This window comes from Rhinolophus hipposideros (assembly GCF_964194185.1).
Source record: "Rhinolophus hipposideros genome assembly, chromosome: 26".
NCBI classification, from domain to species: Eukaryota; Metazoa; Chordata; class Mammalia; order Chiroptera; family Rhinolophidae; genus Rhinolophus; species Rhinolophus hipposideros.
In genome coordinates this window covers 441,249-461,917 of record NC_138072.1, presented here as the reverse complement: position 1 = coordinate 461,917, position 20,669 = coordinate 441,249, and the positions used below count along the sequence as shown (strand labels likewise).

Genomic DNA, 20,669 nt, shown 5'->3' with positions numbered 1-20,669 from the left:
GAGGACTGTGAAGGCTCTGCGCTGGGGACTCACGTGTGACACTTAGCGTGAGGGTTTATGCAGTAACGAAACTGGGCGATTTAGCTCCGTGGTCTTGAAACGTAGGGATGTGTGGGGGCCGTGGGGGGACGCTGAGGTGGGCAGGCCTGTGTTGCATTTGGGAATGAATTCAGACTGCAGCATTTCCTTTTTGCTGCCGTAGGGTCCTGACTCCCAGCTGCTTCCCTGACCGGAAATGCTATGAGCTTAGGGACACCACCCCAGTGCCAGCTGCCTGCCCTCAGCTCACAGGCACCCTGTAAACAGCCGTCAGATGATCTGTTACTTTTACCTGCACCCTTAACTACCAAGATTCACAGCCCCTGGTCCTTAAGGCTAGAGCTGCTTAAGTCACGCTCTAAAGCCAAACAGTGAATCTTAGTCCCCAGGAAACGGGTTCGGGGGACACAGATGCAGAGGAAAACTGAACACACTTCTGTTACCGCAGCTGCATACAGGTGTCTGGACACTTAAGAAATGGTTTGTCATTTCTGACAAATGACACTCAGACCGTCTCCTTATTTAGCAAAGAGAAGTTGCTGTATGAGGAGGAGACGCCCAAGGCCCACGAAGCGGAGGAAGGAAGCAAGGAGTCCAGCAGTTCCAGCTCCGAGGAGGAGGGTGAAGACGAAGCGTCCGAGTCCGAGGCCGAGAAGGAGGCGGGTAGGCAATGCCGACGCTCCGGTCAGGCCTGTCCCTGCGCCCACTCAGCCCGTCGCGGGTGGCAGGCCTTGGAGGGTCCCCCCGGGGTGCTTGGCTGAATGCGGGGAGCCATGGTAAAATACCTGTGCCAGTTCTCCTGTAGCCACATGATGAGCGGCCGCCTGCTCTGATCGGGGGTCACTGGGGTGTAGAGGCGGGTTTCCCGAGTGCAGTGTGCCGACCGGCAGAAGACGGGCGGCCTCACACATGCTCAGCTGGTCAGGTGCAGCTCTGCCTCCAGCTGGGAGAGCCGTGAGGGAAGGGTGCGTCGTGTTTATAGTGGTCTGCGTTCCTCTGCACTTGGCCCAGTGGGCACTGCAGGGAGCGGGTCCTGCTCAGCCTGTCATCTGGGCCCAGCTCCTGGTAGCTCTGCTTTGCCAACATGGTTTCTCTCCGTCGTGGGGGACTGCTGCATTTGGTCGTGTCTCCGTCTCTGAGGCTCACTGCCTGTCGGCAAAGGACGTCAGCAAGCAAAGGCCAGCAGTTCTGTGCAGAGAGCAGGCAGCAGCAGGCTGGCAGTCAAAGGGGGACCTTTACTCACGGAGACTTCAACTTCTGTAGAGCAGCTCAGCTTGCTCTGGAAATGCTAGTGCCTGTCGGCGTGTGCAAACGTCCATCGTTTCTGTGTTCATTATGTATCGGCATTTACGTGTCTTAGGCTTCGAGTATTGTCTGGCACTGAGATCCGGGCTTGCCCTATGCTAGATAGCTTCGTTGGCTGCTAGGGTATCAGAATGCGGGGCCGCTGTAATTGCCTCCTCATGGGCACCCGTGCCCTGGGTCTCGTGTTCCCTGCTGCCCATGTCCGTTGCTGGGGGGGTGAAAGTCCCCTGGCACCCTTTGCTCACACTGCAGCTCTGTTCTGAAACCTGTGACCTCCTTCCCCACCCCGTCTTTGCCTGCAGGTAAGTCCCAAAGCCTAGAGCCCAGGCCTCCACGCTCGGCCTTTCAGTCGCTGGCCAGCAGGCCTGCCCCGTGCTCCATGGGTCAGGACTCACTGTGGCCACAGGAGCTTCTTAGCATGTACCCAAGAATTCTTGTTTGGTGTAGAATGTGGAGAGACTTCTGTGTATGTGGGAGTTGGCATTGGAGCCCACCCAGACATGAGACCATGGAGTGCATCTCCTTACGGCCGCAGTTGTTAGACCTCAGTCTGAGGTCAGGCATTACGTGGCCCTATAATCTGCTTGGATAACAGGCAGCCTGTCTAGCAGAGAAGCAGATGCATACAGAGATAAGATTTTCATACACACATTCTCTTGTCTTAAATAACAGATAAAAAGCCAGAAGCCATTGTCAACCATTCCAGCTCCGAAAGCAAGAGGTGCCTCCCGGAGCAGATAGCAGGGCGGGCTCAGAATACCTTCCCATCTGGGAGAGTGAGTATTTTGCAAGTAATTTGGATATTATGTTTCCCCCTACTGCAATAGCATCCAATTAGAAAAGCCTTAAGGATACATTCTTGCAAAGCAATAAAGATACGTTTTTTGCCTGCCTTACTTAGGCTGTTCAGGCTAGCTTCCTTTAAACAACAGAGTCTCTCAGTTCTGGAGGAGGAAGTCCAAGGTCAAGGTGCCAGCAGATTTGGTTCTTGCTGAGGACTCTTCCTGGCTCGCAGGTGGCCACTTTATCTCCAGATGTAGTCACACTGGGGGTTAGGGCTTCAACATGGATTTGGGAGTGGGGAACCCAAACACTGGGTCTGGAACATTGCCCACAAAAACTATACAACCCTCGCTCTGTACAGTTTTGGTTACAATGTGTTTAGATAACTTAGGATAGTCTGGGACCAAAAAATTTTGTCAGGTGCCTGTTCTTCATATCTGGAATTAGATAAATGTATAACCAAAGCTCACATTGGGCCAGGAAGGTGTCAGCATCCCCCATTAATTGTTTGGTGGCTACTCTCCTTTTTTTCACTCCTTGTTTAAAATTTTACTTTCACAAGTCAAGGCATCATGCCTAGCTGTGATGACAGAGAGCAAAGGTAGAAGGATGGTTGCAGTGCCAGCGGCGTCTGCCCCGCGGCTCGGCCCAGGCCTCTCAGAGCTGTCAGTGCCCAGTCAGGGGACAGCCTATGGCCCTGCCACTTAGAGTGAAGTCAGTTTTGAGGTTAAGAACAGACTTGAGTTCTTTACGGTGAAGCTGTCCAAAAGCTCTATGGTTTAGTGGGTATTAACTCGGTGGTCTGAGTACCTCAGGCATTGAAAAGGCGGGGCTGGTATCATGGTGGGACACCGTGGTGGGACACAAGCTGGGAGCATCTCAGTGACCAGGGGACAGGCCCCTCTCTCGCCTCCCACTGCTTCTGGGTGTGGCCAGACCTGCTTTTTAAAAGAAAAACACTAAATTAAAAAAACAAAATGCACACACACACATACTTGTTCCACAAGGCTGAAATAGTGCTGGGACAGGCATCTTCCCTCAGAAGCAGGTGGCTTGAGTGCTGACATGCTTGGGCCTCTAAAGCTTCTTAGAAGCAGCACATAAAAAATGTACATTCAAATGACTGATGAAAAGAGAAAATCCAAGTGAGCAGGCGAGGGATTCAGAGTGTCTAATGTGTTGTCACTATACCTGTCAGTAAAGGTCCCCAGGCCCAGGGAGAGACCATTGGCTGATGTCCTAAAGGCTTTGGGCCGACACCAGACTATGACGTTTTCTTTGGTCTGCGGCAAAATGAGATGAAGACAATGTACCCTCCGTAAAGCTTTCTTTTCCAAAGTTAAATTTCCTTCTTCTTAAAATGAAATGATGGTGATGGGAATGGTAGCCAGTTTCTGAAAACTATAAGGATGGCAGCTGTGTGGCTTCTGCCATGTTTTTCTTTCTGATGTTGCTGCCAGTGAAACCTGCAATGCTTGGTCCTGCTGCCGTAGCTCAAAGCAGCAGTTTCCTTACGATGAGAATAGACCTTGAGCACTGGCCCTTCGTACCTTAGTCATAACTGACATGCACGCCGGGGTCATCTCGTGCTGTCCAGTGGCCATGTTGTCTGTGCAGGACTGAGCTCATGTCACCCCCTCTCAGAGGGGCCTGTGAAGGCCCAGGGAGGTGAGGTGTCCTGTGCTCAGGTGCACGGTGAGTCGAGGGAAGACGTGTGACTGGCACTCAGCCTGTCACACACAGACAACGAACCATGTTAACTTCTCAGGGCAGCTGCCAGGTCGCAGCCCTGCTCACAGTCTGAGGCCCTTTCAAGCTCGGGGACAAAGGGAGCACTGGGGTACCTGGCGTCGGCAGAGGAGGACAGGACCTTGGCCGAGAGCCAGCCGTGCCCGTGGCTGTCTCGCTTCCCTTATGGCCTCCCTGGAACTGAGTGTGGCAAGGCCATAGGCTGAAAGAGGTTGTCAGGCCCTTTCTCTCTCTTTTCTCCTGTCTGCTCGTCCCTCATAGCTCTCCAGCCTCTGTAACAAGCCGGAGGAGACTGCGGACGAGTCCCCTTCTTCATGGAGACTGAGCCTCAGGAAGACTGGCAGCCAGAGCGTGCTGAGTGAGGGGGCTCCCAGGAGCTGGGGCGCCTCCCTGCCCCGCTCGTCGTCCAGCCCCCGGGTCTCGGCGCTGGGGGACAACAGAGAGAAGGTGCGTGGGCCGTGTGTGGGACTCCCCTGAGAATTCCAGTGAAATGAACTCACTTCGTAGGCCCTGGTCTGACTCTGGGAGTACAGGCACGCTGGTTGTTTACCGGGAGCCACCCACTTGCTCTTACGTGCTTGGCAGAAAGGAAAACCCCTGTCCTTCTGGCACACCTTATGTTCATCCTTCCTCTTGGATGAGTCAGGAGCCTGACCAGGTGCCTAAAAGGTTCCTCTGCACCAGTACAGCAGTTTAACCGTTGGATGTTTGCGAGCCAGTTCCTCAGCTGAGCTTTCCATGTTGGTGAAGCTCAGCCAGATGAGCCGGCAGGGGAAGACGCTCCGGGTCTGTTTCCCAGTCAGGTGTGTGGTCACCTGACTCCACAGCAGCCAGTCTGTGCACCAGCCAAGATGAGCATGCGCCTGTTCCCGCACTATTGGTCCCAAATCCTTGGGGGGCCCCCGATGGTGCCCCTTGTGCGGCCCCTGCCCAGTGCTGCGCTCCACCCCTGCAGCCCGTCGGTGCCGTGTGAAGCTGCATTTTAGGAGGAGGGAGGCTGGGCAGGAGAGCGGGCTGATGTCATGGGCTCGGGAGTGGCCTTCCTGTCCGGCTGCTTGGCCCCCTCCTCCCACAGGGCTGCAGCCACAGTCTGCACTGCTTTCCTCACTCGATCACCCCGCTTCTCCCATGAGAATTAGGCCTCCATGCCGGTTGTAACGGGGGGCCATTAGGAATTGGCCTCGGAAAGCTAACCTTTTATCATGCCGCTCAAACTGGAATTGGAATTGAATTGAGAAATCAGATCACATGGGTGTGTGAAGCCCTGCCTTTTGCCCAGACGGTTTATGACTATGTGCGTGCTGTCCCACGTCTGTGCTTCCTTGTCTTGGCTTTACAGGACAGAGAAAACAAAAGCTGTTTTACTTCACTGACGTCCCGGAGGCTGAGCGGCACGAGTGACCCTGAGGAGAAGGAGAACAGGTAACCCTCACGGAGGCCACTCTCTGCAGTGTCCCCAGCACGTTATGACGTCCTGCTCCTTATGCTCACCCCCCCAACCCCCACTCGGCCAGCTGGCGTCCCGAGGTCTGTCCTCACTGCACAAGACCCTCCTGTAAAGGCAGGGTCCCAGCACAGGCTGCCCCGGGACCGTCACTGTCCGTGTTTAACTGAATCCGTCCACTTCCGATTTGTAGCAGATAGCATTTCAAGTCCTCATCAATCCAGGTGAATGCGGGATAGTGAGGCGTCACTGTCTCGTGTGAACCTGGCCCACAGCCTGTCTCAGGTGTGTCCCCTGGGCGTCACCTGCGCATGTCAGAAACACAGACTCGGGCCCCACCCCAGACCTTCTGAACTGGAATCTGCATTCTATCAAATTCCATGGGCAATTCAGTGCACACTGAAGTTGAGGCCTGTTCTGCCCTGGAGACCCTGTGAAATCGGCACCCCGTCACTCATGTAGCAAAGACCCTGGGGATACCTGTGGGTCATAGCCCAGGCCTGGGAGCCTTTTCGTTTCTGAGGCTAAAGGGGCCTCAGCAAGTCCTCTTTTTCCTCTTGCCCTGTGACAGACGTCCTCATCGTCCCCATATCTCCTTATCTGCTCACTATGAGCTTCCTGCCTGTTTCTGGGGATGGACTCACAAAGCTCTTTAAAGGAAGAACACAAGTGACTTGTCGCTATAAAAGGGTTAGAGCCATTTTGACATAAGGACTGGGTACCTGTGGAAATTAGTTGGTTTTGAAGTTGGTCAGAGAAAGCGGATAGTAATGCTTAACTCATCCTCTGCCTACACAGAAGGCAGGGGTATAAGAGAATCACTGACCAATGTGTGTTTCTTTAGCGGGATTATAGTCTGCCTGTCTGGCTCTTCTCTTGCAGTTTGCGTGTGTCATGGGCAGAAGCTGGGGTCACTGTGTGGGCTGCTTTTCTTTTCTGCCTCTCAGGGGATCAGCTGTTAACCTGGTGAGGAGCGGTTCCTACACGCGGCAGCTGAGGGGGGACGAAGCCAAGGGGAGTGAGACGCCACAGACTTCTCCTTCCACCTATGTGTCAACCTACCTGAAGAGGTACCAGGTTCCACCGGCGGGAGGTGGTCCCCATCTGGCCATGGGATATGTTTCGTAATCACACCTCTATAGCCAACTGGCCCCACAAGAGTGAATCCAGAAATGAATTCGTTGTAAATTTTTGGGGAGTAACATCTTGACTAAATTTAAATCATCTCAGCTGGAGGAAGCTGACTCCAGATCCTCAACTCAGACTGAACTTGCCGTCCATCCTCTCAGTCCCACCAGGCCTTCCTCTCCCCCAGGAGAGCCTCCTGGGACTGAGTGGGACTGGACGGAAGCCACCTCGGCCGATAGCTCTGTCCTTTTGCGACGAGAGGCATTGTCATCTCAGGTTGTGTTTTGGGGGAGAGGGAGGGAGGCCCGCAGGGTGTGGGGTGGGGGATGAAGATAGAAGCTTCACGTGAAGCCTGTTAATTTAGGAACCTGGGTGTTTTTGTTTTGTTTTTGTAATGACTTGAATGACCCTCAGATCCATTCAGATCTGAAAGTCACCAGTTGGGTGCAGAGAAGGTACATGAGTCCCCCCCTCTGCCCGCCTGTCTCCCTTTTCTGCAGTTACTCTCTTTGCCGGGTCCCAGCCAGCAAAGCGCCTCCGCCAGAGCCGTTAACCTACAAGATACGCTTAGTTAGTGTTCATTTCAGCTTTGCCGCTGCCATGGGAGAATCTGACTCTCAATCCTTGCTCTGAATTCTTTCTTGACGCCACTCACTTGCCCCTCCAGCTGCCTCTTCACGCCACAGCCCTCGTCAGCAGGTTTTCTAGGTGCTTCCCTGGCTGCCAGAGTAGGCTTTGGCCACAGACGATACATGGGGGTTCAACTTTGTTCCACTTGCCGCCAGAGTCTTGTCAGCTGGTTAAGGTGTGACTTGGGAACCAGGAAGCTACAGAGCAGACAGCCCCTGGTGCGTTGGGCTTCAGTCCTGCAGGCATATCCTGGGGGAAGGGCCCCCCGGAAGTGAATGGGTGCAGCTCACGGGTCTCACTGAGGCCGCATCTACTTCTCTTCACGGCCAAGGCGTTAGTCCAGCTAGATACACCGTCACTCCTTGTGTTTGGACCCAAGACCAAGACGCGACTCTTCTAAGACAACAGGGCTGTAGCTCTAGGGACGAGGACCGCCCTGGAATCTGCAGGCATCCCGCCATTCAGCGGCGGGTTGTTCACGTCCACGGGCCGGGCCGCTGGCATGTGGCTTGAGGGAGCGTCACGGGGTTTGATAGATGCCGTTGGGCAGATTCTGGCCAACAGAGCAGAAAGGCCGCCTCTCCCTGGGGTGGGACACAGGCTTAATTACATGAGCACTTTCTGAGAAGAGACTGACAACTTGCTTCATACCTTGGATTCCTGAAGCTCTTCTCCTGCAACTATAAGCCCTTTTTGGTTTTACAAAATCTTCTTTATGATTTTTTTCAAAAGGAAAGAATCATGTGTCACCGCTATTTACAAAGAAAGTGTGAGCAGACGTGTGTCAGCCCTGGGCTGTGCTGGATCTCAGCATGTGCCCCGTGTTCTAGTCCATCTCTTCAGGCAAAAATGCCTTTTTGTGACCCAGTAAAATGCCTCTTTTCCAAAGAGGGCTTCATAGCGTTTTTGGTCGCCCCCAAGTGTCTGATTACTATTATACTCAAGAAGTTTTTTAAAAATCTTAGTCCAAATAATTGTTTGCTGCAGTTGAGATGGTTCTTTCCTGTCTTCTGTCGCCCTCACAGTAGGCTTTCTGGGCTTAAAACCTGAAACACCCCCAAAGGCGCTTTCCCACGGGGATTCTTTTCCCCGCCCCGTTGTTCCGCGTAGATTTCTGCTCTGCATGTCTCCAAACCCTGGGTCTCACCTTTGCACAGTCACCTCTCTGTCAGGTGGACAGCTGGGGTACGTGGCCTTTAGGGGCTTGGGGCTTGTTGGGATTGTTTTCCCAATGAAGTGAGCCTATTTCCTGTTATTTCCCTTTCTGATCCCCGCTCCTTTCCCGTATTCTCCTCTTCCGCTCTCTCTGGCCGCATCTCGCCTCTCCTCCATATCCCTTCTCTCTTCTGGATGATTGGCAGGTGCCTGCTGGCTGCAGTGACACAGCTCTAGGTGGAGCTGGTCACTCCACGCCCCGGGTGTCAGGCCCTCTCGCCCTGCATCCCTGCTAAGTGCACAGGGTGGGGAGGCGGTGCTGGGACGGTGGCGAGCAGCCTGTCTGAGAACCTGCTGTGTGCTGTTTTTCAGTGCTTCCTTTGGTAGAAGTAGTGGCCCCACCCACCCCTACATTTCAGCCAATCGCAATGCATCTCGTGCCACCTCACCCATTACCATTGGTTCATCCACCTGTCGGGGCAGCAAGTGGCCACCTGCCTCTTCTTGTCCTGCACCGGTCAGTGCGGACGGCCCGCATCTGTGCAGCATGGCAGGTAAGGCTTCTTGGAGCCATTTGAGTGACAGTCATCCCAGCGGACGCCTCTGGACACACATATGACGTTGGAACCAGAGAGGCTGTCAGGCAGGAGGGTGCCCTGGCTGGTCTCGCCTCGCCGTCGCGCAGCCACAGGGTTTAGGCATCGCTCAGTCTGACTGCCCTGTCTCAGCGACCTGGCCAGCTGTGGTGACAGTGTAAGTGTCACACCACTGGGGTAAATCATACACTGAAACCCCCCGTACTTCACTTATGGTGGTTTTCTAGCATCATGCATAGTACTCTCTCTTATTTAGTCTTTTTGGAAGATGGCTCACAAATTCAGTCAGAAGGAGCACTAAATCTCTTTCCGGAAGACTCCTACAGCCTTCCGAGAATCCCCAGCCCATGGAAGCAGCCTGGGAAGGAAGAGGCACATGTTGGTCTCCATCTGTTCCTGGGCCAGCCTCTCGGTTCGTGGTCCGTGTAAGGGGTCGATGTGCAGTGGCGCTGAGGAAGCACGACAGGCCTTCAGCTGCAGTTTCAGCTCAATTTGTCCCATGTGTGGTCACACGCCTTCTGCTTCTGGGTACGGCAGAGGGACTCCTTTGTGGGGTCGTGTTTCTGCAACTGGCAAAGACTGAAAGTCCTGGATGATGCTGGTCGTCAGGCGACCCACGGAAGTGCTTGCTTGGTGCTCGCCCGTTACTCGGTTTCTTCCCCTAAAATAAGTGCTGATCACCCATGGCCTGAGGCGTAGGCTTGGATGGGTTACTGTGGTAATGCTGTATAATTATGTACAAATTTAGGAGGTCCTCACAATAATCCATTTCACAGGCACGGCAATTATTATCCTCACAGTTGAAGAAACCTGGATGAACCTTTGAGAACTGGGTTGGGGAATAAGAGCGGCTGCCATCTGTTGAACTCTGTCACATGCCAGGTGTTAGGTCAGGTCCCGGACAAAACTTACATTGGGATTTGGTTTACTCATACCAGTAAATCCAGATAATAGTGGCTTAAATATGATCAAGGTTTGTTATTTTTCTCTCACTTAGGAAAGCCCAGAAGTAGGCAGGGCTGGCACACAGCTCCAAAGTCATTAAAGGATCCAGGCTCCTCCTGTCATTCTGCCGAACAGTCCTTTGATCGTGGCTTCCGTTTCCATTGGCTGCCTCATGGTCTGTAGTAGCTGCTGGAGCTCCAGCCATCACAGCTGCATTCCAGGCAGGCAGAAGGAAGAAAGGGGCAAGTGTGCAAAGAGGGAATGCCTCAGAACTGAGAATTTTCCCCAAAGCATTAATTTTCTGCTTGGGTTTTATTGCCTACCCTTAGCATTCAAGGAGACATAGAAAACACAGGTTTTTAACCAGCGCCATTGCTACCCAAGATAATCTATGGGGCTGTGTTAGCAAGGAAGAACAGGAATGTGAGTATGGGTTAGGTGCTTGCTGCCTCGGGCACACATGTTATAGTCTTGTAAAGAGCCCCCAGTGCATGAAGAGTCATTCTCGTTTTAGAGATAAGGAAACAGAGACCAAAGCTTAGACCAAAATCATCTGCTCAGGGCCACCAGAAAGTTCGGGACTGAAGCACGATGTGAGCCCAGATTTGTGCCTCTCAGAGCTGTTGTCTGTTTCACTATTTGTTTCCACTGAGTTTATATTTTATTCTGGACACTACAAAGTGTTCTACATACATTATTTTATTTAATAGTCACAAGACTCCTGCATTTTAAGATCTCATTCTCCCCACTTTACAAATGACAGCCAGAGAGTTTCAATTGGATGAAATTTAGCCCCCAGGGGCTCCCACACCTCTGATCCTTGCTCCAGAGTCATTCTTCTCCAACCATCTCTTTGTAAAATTACGCCGCGTTTCAAAATGATAGTAGAAGTCCTAGTCTGTAATTTAACAAAATAAAATCCTTGCCATTTCTATAGCCTAAGAAATTGCAGAGAGACGGGAGCATGTTATTAACTTGAAAAGAATTTCAGGTGAGCTTTTGATAAGTGTAAATTTTTTATACCTTTGTGTCGGCCAATTTTATTAGTACTTCCTATAGACATCTTGTGTGTCTGAGGAATTGTTTGCCTTCATTTTTTTAAATTAAAACGTGAATATAAATTTCACCTTTTTTGGGCGGATCATTAATCGCTGCTGGAGAAGTGGCGTGTTCTTTGGATGGCACTTCAGAACTGTTCTATTTTTATATTTGCATCTAAGTACCATGTTTAGGTTTTTCTGATCTGATTATTTGTTTCAAGTTCATTGTAATAATGTGATAATTTGAAAGTGAGCTTCTAGTTCTTTGTATATATTTTTGGTTATTGTGAATAGGTGAAAAAATGAGGTTTTTAGCATTCTTTTTGAGTGTTGCTCTTCCCATGTCTGTGAGTGTCAATTTTGGGTCTCTGTTACCCCAGCAACAAGCTGCGACATCACAAATGATAGCTTTCTGGGTGGAGAGCCAATGGTAGCTCTCAACTCTTTGTGGAGAAACAAAGATCTTGTTTTCATGTGACTGATTTTAATTACACAGCTTGCTGTTGGGAAGTCAGTAGTTAAGGTTTTTGTTTCAGTTTCTCGTGTGCAGTTGTGAATACAGACAATCAGGCATTTGGTCAAAGGGCTGCCCCTGAGGCTGTAGAATGTCCAGCAAGAACCTGCACCATCCACAGGCAGGACCCCGTCCAGGCTGAGGGCCACCACTCAGACTCCCTGCCGAGCATTAGGGGACAGGTGGGGGCAGGTGGGGACGAGTGGCGTAAGTGATTCAGTGTCGTTTTTGTGTGTGGAGTGCCTGCCCCTGTGTGTGTGGGGGGGCCAGATGGTGGCCAGCCACCATTACAGCAGTGTGTCACCTCCTTGCCTTGTGCCATAGTTAGTTTAAAACAAAATTTAATCTCAGGGAAAAAATAATTTTATAAAACATACCTCCTTGGGCAGAGGTATCTGACTGAATGTGCAATCGTACTGTTCAAAGATTGAAGAGCTCAGAATTAAACAACCAACAACGAACAAAACCTGTAGGTTCTCTAGGTCAGCGTGTCTCGAGCTGTCTGGGTCTGAGTGGTGCTTTGTCGTGTGGCTTGCCTGACTGCCCTCTCTCTGCTGTGTCTTCTTCATTTCAGGGCTCCTTACAAGTCCCAGGCCGACTCCACAGCGGAGAGAGCAGCAGACAGCTCCTGTCCCAGCACCCCTCTGTGTGTGATCACCAACCGCCCCCCGCCCAGCACCACTAATGGGGTCACAGCCGCCACTCAGCTGTCCAGTGCTGGGCCGGACTCGTCCGTGGAAGGCAGGGAGAGACGGAGGTACGTCCTCTCGTGGGCTCCTCGGAGGCAGGAGACGAGGAGGTGCTGTGAAGTCTTTTCCTCAGTCTCAAATGCGTTTATGAAATTAGATCTCATGTTACAGTTTGGGTTTTGTATTTTGCCTCTGGGAGACTTTGGTGGAGACCTTACTTGTCTCTGATTATTTAACAAAGATCCCTGCTCTGCCATAAAGACAGGCACAGGTTTGTGTTTGTCTTGTGAGAAGCAGTGTCAGGTGTGGCCTCGCCACTTGGTGGTGGGTCTTCTGCTTTGTTCCCGGCAGCCTACAATGATTTCTCTGGCAGCAAAGAGAAGCAATAACATGGTAAAAGGCTCAGAGAAATAGAGTGAGGATATCAAGTTTTAATGAATTTGAGACGAATACCAGAAAAGGAACTGAAAACGTGGTGATTTGGTAGCAGCATAATGACTGGCTCTTCTGAGGTCTCTCTCATTTAGAGAGAGATTCCAAGAGCAGTCGTGGATTGACGCAGATGAAAGTTAAGAAGCTGAGAGGAACTTTTTCGTGGTCAGGATTCAGAGACCTTGGAAGGTGTGACCATGGAGAATTGGGCCATTTCTCCCCCTTGACAAAGTGTGAGAAGCCGGAGGCAGTCCCGTTGGACTGCAGTCCAAGGCTGGGGACCATTGTCCCTTCTTTCAGACTAGAGAAAGAGGTGAAATCTTATCAAAATTTAGCTCTCAGTTTGACTTCATTTTATTCTGAACATCCAGAAGAAGGAGATTTTATTTTGTGCGTGTGTGTATGTGTGTGATAAGTCAGAGAATCTTCCCATCAGACGTTTGCTCTAAAACATGCATCGTGAGAGAAGATGGGAGGGAGACGTTAAGTGGGGTGAGAAGTAGTGTTTTCCCTTCTTTCCTTCCATCCTTCCCTTCCTTGCTTCCTTTGTGTCATCTCTTTACATAAAATTGAAGAAATCCCACTCTTGGGCTAACAGGTCGCAGAACCAACAGCTGTCATCCCTCCACTGGCTTCCAGCCAGGAGGGTGTCAATAAACAGACCTTCGGTATATAATGCTTATGTAATGTCTGTACTCAGTTGTCACTTAGATGTCATCTAGGTGGACAAGCAGAGCAATCTTTCATTGGCTGGAAAATCTTCCTTGAAAAATCCTTCTGAGCTGAGACAAGTAAAATGGGTGAAACCCATCATTCGGATCATCGGCTGTGAAATGGGGAAATCAGCTCTTTGTCGGACTGCATTGTAAATATTGTTTGCATGAACCATTATTTAGAGAAACCCGAAGACACAGTTACTGTCTCCTGGGAATCTTATAATCTGTGATCAGTAAGATAGCAGCTGCTACAGACTTTGAGTTTCTTACAGATGTTTTATTCTGGCCACAATTATTTACTGAGTTCCTGCGATAGACCCCATGTTACAACTAGGGCATGTCTCCCCAAGGAGCCGCAGGTGGAAGAATATAAGGACTAAATTAAGATGTTAGTGTGTTACAATGTGAATGTGGTGTGTCAAAGCAAGAGCTCACGAGAACAGAGAGAGACGTTCGATTTAGTAGATAATAATGTTCATTAGACAATAAAATAAATAAGGAGATGGCACAAGATGAATAAGCAGGACCTTAGATAAAGAGCTGTTGGACTCGGTCACCTGACACGTACAGTACTAGTGTGCATTCTTTTCAAAATATTTACTGAGCCCCTGCCATCACCAAGTGCTGTGATCAGCCCGGACGATACAGCAGTGAGCGCACAGTGAGACCAGGGCCCCAGCGGACTGTGTGCTGGGGAAGAGGGAACGCGGAGGTGCTGTGATCATGTGTCCTGGAGGTGAGGGGACAGCTCCTGACGGGTGCTCCAGCCCAGGTCTGCAGGTCACGTGGACACCAGGTGGAGAGACGGCCTGAGCATCCAGCAAACAACCGTGACGAAGCTGCGGGAAGGCTGAGTGTGGACGTGCAGACTGGGGCGCGGGCACATCACGCGGTCCTGCAGCCGAAGGGCTGGGAGCCCCGGGAGCCTGGAAGAGGGTCCTGAACAGCCATGTAAGACACACTGGTGCCGTCTGATTCACCCACTCCAGGTGGCCCAGGGAGTAGCTCCGGTGTATTCACAGGTACGTGCGGCCAGCAGCAGCCCCACTGCAGAACATTCGGCACCAAACAAGGAAATCCTGAACCTTACCTAGCGCCTCACCCCATCCAAACGGGGCCGAGCAGTGGGACACAGAATGATTGGAGCTGCCCTGGAAAGGCTCCTCGCAGCGAACTGTGTGGGGACAGGTGGCACTACTTCAGGGAACATGAGGCATTCCAGGGCCAGGCTCAGGGTGCCTGAGCTGGAGAAGCAGGGCCGTGTCCAGAGTGGTGTGGGTGTAGATGAGGGGAAAGGCAGTCTGTGCCAAGTGAACTGTGACAGGGTGGCTCACTCAGAAACTACCCAAGACCACACCTCCTCCGGCCGGAAAGTGGGTTGTGCGGATGGTTAGAATTTGCAGCATTTTTCAAATTTCTGTGTCATGGAATAGCCTTGTTTCTTTCCACAGACACCCAAGCCTGGTATTGCAGTGGGTGTGCTTTGGAAATGGTGTACCTGGAGATCTAGGTAGGAGCCGGCCGTGCAGAGTTCTGTCTGCCACACGACGGGCTCTGTCCTCTGGGCTGTGGAACGCCGCAGGGTTTTTGGCTGGGGAATGACTCATCAAATAAAACGTGTCATTGAAGCAATTACAGAATTGAAGCCATTTAGTTTCTCCCTCTAGACCAGGGGTGTCCAAACTTTTTTCAACGTTTTCACCAAGGGCCATATGCAGTAAAATACACAAACAGCCAGGCCACTCACTCGAGGTGAAGTACGTATTGCCTCACCTGGTTTATTTAAGTAAACTAAATATATTTTTGGGATTTGCTCCGGGCCAATTAACAATGGATCATGGGCTGCAGTTGGCCCGCGGGCCACAGTTTGGACACCCCTGCTCTCTACAAACAAGCTGAAAGAAAAAAAATCACACGTTTTAAAACCAGCTGAATTTTCCTCTGAAAGAGTACGCTGGGTGCTGATTCTTTTCCGGGAGCTCCAGCTGCCTCTCTAATCTGCTCCTGTGGCCACGTTTTGACTCCTGCTGGGAACCAGATGGGGGCCTGAGCCGCGTTCTCAGGTCGAATTGGAAGCAACTAGTGACCGGTGGGCAATGAGTCTCTAAGACTGGGCCCAGTAGGGCCTGAGCAGCACAAAGGTCACCTCAGAAGTGGCTCCGTCGGCAGTGTGATTGGAGTAGGGATGGCCTCCCCTTTCCCAGATCTTTGTTCTGAGAGCGCTAAGTGGGTGCACACATATCTGCTGGCCAGCGACCAGCCTGAGCTGTCCACCCTGTGGTGACAGTTCTTACTGTCGGCCACAAATGTTAACCACAGATGCACTGTGAAGTGGACAGAGCTAGAAACAAAAGGACCCATTGTGATACCAGCTGATGACATGGGAATGTCAACACTAGATTTTTCCAGGGTAGATGTTATGGGTAATTTTTCCCCCTGCATTTTCCAAAGTTCCAGCAGTGATTAAGTATTACCATTATAATGGGGGACTGGGACAGGAAAGCTAAAAAACAATTAACTCTGGGGCCAGCAGTCTCGTGCTATAAATCTGTGAAGATGCCGTCACTGAGAAGCAAACAGCAGTTGAGATTTGAGATTTGTAGGGTTCTGGATGGTTTATGATTTTGCCACATAAGCTCAGGGTGGGACTCCCGAAGCAGTTACTACTCATAAGAAGGGCACGGTCTTGGGTTTACAAAGTTCCTTTTTTTCTTTTTTCTTCCTGAAAAGCTCAGTGTACGTAAATGTATTCTGTTTGCATGATGGACCGGAATAGGAGTTAAGCTTCCTGGGTTACAGGTGGGAGCACGGAGGCCCTCTGAGTGGGGGTGACTGGCCCAGGGCCACACCTTGAGTCGGGCACCGTGGGGACTGTCCCCCATGCCTCCTCTTCCTGCTCAGTGAACTCACCAACCATTTCTCCTTTGAGATTTAAGAGTAAAGGTTTTGGTGCGCTGCCCGAGGTCTGAATGTACAGCTCAGTGTGCCGTCCTCATCCCCAGGCAGGTGAGTCCTGCCATTTAGCCGAGCCCGGGGGCTCCTGGGGGCTCCAGAGACCAGTGGGGACAGTGGCTTGTGAAGGGCCTTCAGCGGGAGGGACGGTGAGTGGCCTTAGTTGGCACGTGCTCTGCAGGGTTACCAGGCCTCACAGCAGCTGTCACAATGTCCTGGTTGGGCTCCTTTTCCAAAGCTCCAAGTTTTCCTTAGCAACATGTCAACAGTGCCCTCAGCTAATATTAGCGCCCGATAGTGTCGGCCTCTGGTCTCTGGCTCTGCTCCGCCCTGAATTTTACATCTTCCATTTTATGGGTGCCCTTTCTTGCCTTCATAGAAATGGCTACAGCAGTTTTTCTCTGCAAGAAGCTAAATTCTTTTCTTTCCCCAAATAGGTGAGGATACGGTCAGTGGTCAGTACGGGCTTGGCAACCTTCTTGGTGCCCGGGGTGGGGGTGGAGGGTCTCTGTTACTGCTAATAGGACCTGCTCATGTTCCTGCTAATTGGCCATGTCCTTGGGATGTTCGAAGTTTAAACCAAGGAATTAAATTCTGAGTCATGGTTTTTAAAAGTCATTTGACTCATGTTTCTGCCTCCAAGCTAAAGACAGGCAGTGGCCATGCATGAAGGACTCTAGAAAACAGACCTCGCAGGCTGCTCTGGCCTCCCTCTGATTTGTTGTCAAATGAGCATTTTCTGACCCTGTCAGGACTGCAGTGCGGCTGCGCTGGCCGAGGTGTGCCATGAAGAGGTCTCTGTCTGCCTTCCTTCCGTGAATCTCAGACAGGGAGCCAGTGGAGTGGGGAGCCGTGGGTCCAGTTTCTGCTGCTGTGGTTCGGGAGGGCTCTGCTGCTTAGATGATAGTCCCACTGGCTTATTCGTGTGATTCCTTTCCTGCCCTTGTCAGTGAGGTCAGTGCCCGTCGTCTGGTGGCCAGTACACTCATGCCAGCAGTCTAGGGATTGTTGACTCCAGGATGGACAGTTTTCATACCTGAACACAGAACGTCTTGTCATTGTGTGAATTTGGTTCGTAGGGTTCATTGTGTTACTTCCACTGAGTTGTTGCCTTGTCTAAATAAAGTCTCAAGGATCCCTTTCAATGACTACTAAGTTAAGTGACAAGAGGTAGTAAGAGGCTGTGTGCCGGGCACAGCTTTTTCCTCTACCGAGTGGTGAGGCGGTGACGGCCAGGTTCACCCGGTGCGAGTGACGCTGTGTCTGCATTTAGACACAGGACGTAGGGTGATGCTGACACACATCGGCTTTCTTCTGGGGGTGATGCAAATGTTTTAAGATGAATTGTGGTTACAACTACATAACTCTGTGCATATACTAAAAACCAGTGAATGGTACACTTAAATGGTATGTGAATTACATCCCAGTAAAGTGGTATGAAGACAGCTCAGCAGTTCTGGGACGGGAGTCCTGGATGGCGCCTGCTAAGTCAGTGCAGTGAGATTTCAGGCCTTGAATTAAGGTCGATGATCTTTTGCCTGTATTTCTGGTGCTAAACAGGGATGCTGAGACACGAACTCACTGCATTTTCCAGAGACAGTGGCGTTTGTCACACAGTTGCTCAGCACACCACTTAATACTTCAGGAGTAGGGGTTTAAAAAGGGTCTCCTCCCTCAGGACACACGCGTTCCAGAGGAAGGTCGAGAACCCGCCTGTTTCCACAGCCGCTGCTGCCCAGCTCCCAGCCGCGTCCCAGCGGAGCCAGCCGTCACCCAACACCTGCTCCTCAGCGGCCTTGTCAGACACCTTTTTACAGTTAATCTCCTTCTGATAAGGTGGTTCTCTGCTCAGAGCTGAGAGTATTCATGACACGTGGGACAAACCAACATTTTGTGCCCTCGTTCAGCACCCTTCTGCCAGTTGGCTTTCCCAGGGTAGAAGACGGTCGCTTGTAACAGTCCCGGAAAGCCAGCGCTGTGTTTCCTGGGGAAGGACAACCAGAGGGGTGGCCACCTGGTGGTTGAAAATTGGGCTTCTGGGAAGCTGGTGCCAGGTGTGCTGCAAGGTGTGCCTGAGGAGGCGTGAGCCAGCCCCCTGGAATGATCTGACCTGGTGGTGACTTCTTGCTATTCCTGGTTCTGTGGAAATCGGAGGCCCCGGAAGTTGGTCTCTGTGCTCTGGGGAGTCAAAGCAGCTTCTGCCTTTAGGACCGAAGGGCGTGGTGAGCTGAGGCCCTGGGAAGTACCAGGCTCGGAGCCAAGCGGTGGCCCCAGCAGGTGAACCGTCTGCTTGACAGTGCTGATGTCTGAGGGCGGGGCATGTTGGTTGCATGTGTTGTTTGGGGAAGAGGGTCTGGGAGGGGAGGGAAGAAGGCAGACTGCAAAACCCAGCTCCGTTGTTGAGAGTAACCCGTGTGGAACTTTCCTGGAGTTTCTGCGTGTTCCTGATGATCTCAAACGCGTGCACTGACTTAAGGGTCCCACCCAAGAGAAGGGGGCGCAGAGGACAGCTAAGAAATTCGAGAATAGAAACGTGATTTCTTTTTAGGAGGAGCTGGTACCGGTCATGTTGGATGGTCATCTATTCTTTATGTCTCTCCTTTTATGGATTATGTATTTTAAGTAAGTAAAGCAGAAAAAACTGTCGGACATTTAGGGCAGCGACAGAAGCTGGTTTGGGTAGGTGAAGAGGCAGACTGCTCCCTGGTTGGCCTTCGAGCAGGAAATCATCAGTGAAGGGACTAGTTCGTGAGGTCTGCATGCAAGCTGTCAGCTTACTGATTGAATCCTCACAGAGGTAACTTTTCCCGTGACGTAAAATGGGGCGTTTCCTCACCGCTCTTGGGTGCGCGGAGGACAAGTTTCTAGACAGAACTGCAAACCCTGCCACCTGGCCGTCGTTCCAGCCCCCGCAGAGACATGCGAGGCCTCTGAACGCTCTGCGGGCGTCCTCGCTCTGTGTGTCATGTCTTCGGTAACCGTGTCACTACCACCCGGGTTCTGTCTCCTGTCACTGTGTCACCCCGCAGCCAGCTAGAAACTTTAGGCATCTCCTCAACGTGGTTACGTTCGTGCCCCTTTTGGGCGGCGCTGAGGCTTCTCTCTGGAGTGGCCCATCAGCTCTGCTGACCGCAGTCCTGTTCATACCGCGAGAAGCCCTGCGCCAGCTGCAGGCTGAGCCAGGACCCCTCACACGCTCCTCAGTGCTGTCTCAGGGCAGTGAGACTCCTGAGCTTCCCAAGGGTGCTTCACAGATGAGCTACTGAGGCAAAGGTTTCCAGCCGAAACACGCCTTGCAGTAGCCCCTGTGTCCAGCAGGTGGCAGCAGAGGCCCGCCAGGCCCCTGGGCGCCCAGGCCCCTGAGTGCACCTGCCCTCCCAGGGGGTCTGGTGGGCAGAGTGCAGGGGCGCTTAGTGGCTCTCGCTCCGTGCTCCTCACGTGAGGGCAGCGGGCCAAGGGGAAGAGGCCCGTGGGTCACAAGGCAGGAGACCAGCTTACTCCTCGGCGGGGGAGCGAGCGCACAGTAGGCCTGCCCAGGCAGGCTGGCCGCTGAGTGCTCCCCTGTCCATGCGGTGACGCGCTCTGGCGGAGGGCATTGTGGCCCCTGATGGCCAGGCTCCTCAGTGACGTCCCCTGGACCTGGAGCTCGGCAGCACTTGGTGGTTCTGGCGGCCGTTCTGGCCGCTGACCTCTGCTCTCCTCCATCTGCTCTCTCGGGGCTCTTCCACCCCCATGGCCTCCGTCCCGCGTGGGAACCCAGGACAAGCCCACCTTCCGGGTGCCAGCACAGCTACAGCCGTTCTGGGTGTCTTTCTCTCCGTTTCTTCATCTGTTTGCAGTGTCATTGCAGGTGTGAACTTCTCTAAGAGCCCTCACCCCTCTGCAGAAAGCGGGCACAAGCGAACAGGCCACCCCACTCCCTTCCCTCTGACCTTGAAGAGGCAGGAGAGTGACGCCTGTTTGTTCTCATGTATTTTTTTACATCTTCGTCAGTGTTCCTGCATAAGTGTCATCCAGTTGAGGAACTTGATCATCAAACTGGAAGCCTTCTTCTCACCACGAGTGACCCCCGTCACCAAGTCTCGCCTTCCGTTCCCTTAGGAGCCTGGATCACAGCCTCCCCCTCTGACTGCTCTGCCCTCTGTTAACTCAGCCTCCCGAGTGGGACATAAGCAAATGAGCGGTGGTGAGGGCCAAGTCGGGGCTGGCTGGGATGACTCTGAGTCCCCCCCGACCCGCTGACAGGCGAGGCTCAGTGCTAAGCGCTGGTGAGGTGATGACGAAGGACTGCCAGGTGGTGGCCGGCACGGGTGGGGTGTAAGGGCTTTTATTCACCGGACCTGAGCAGTTCTGATTATAACAGAAACCGCAGTGGCTAAGCTGGCTCGCGGGCCAAGCAGCAGTCACAGCCTCCATTTTAGTGGGAATGAAAACTTCAGTGTGCTCCCTCAATAGTGCATTTTAAGGCTTTTTTTGTAATTAAAAGAAAATTCTCCTTAGGCTGGGACTGGGGGAGGTTGGCTACAAATAGGGCATGATTTGTATTGGGGGG

At 52.1% G+C, this 20,669-nt stretch overlaps 1 protein-coding gene across 6 annotated transcripts in view; it reads left to right on the top strand.

Moving 5' to 3' along the window:
* The window catches only part of PPP1R12B (protein phosphatase 1 regulatory subunit 12B), a 101,571-nt gene that overhangs the window by 29,395 nt on the left and 51,507 nt on the right, over positions 1-20,669 (top strand). For all 6 annotated transcript variants that reach the window (XR_013992625.1, XM_081038892.1, XM_081038891.1 and 3 more), the window contains exons 8-13: positions 566-702; positions 2,017-2,120; positions 4,138-4,323; positions 5,216-5,298; positions 6,268-6,390; positions 11,903-12,085. Coding sequence is in view for 5 of the 6 variants with exons in the window: in XM_081038892.1 (XP_080895018.1) it covers positions 566-702; positions 2,017-2,120; positions 4,138-4,323; positions 5,216-5,298; positions 6,268-6,390; positions 11,903-12,085 (816 nt within the window). In the remaining variant the exon portion in view is untranslated. The remainder of the gene's footprint in view (positions 1-565; positions 703-2,016; positions 2,121-4,137; positions 4,324-5,215; positions 5,299-6,267; positions 6,391-11,902; positions 12,086-20,669) is intronic.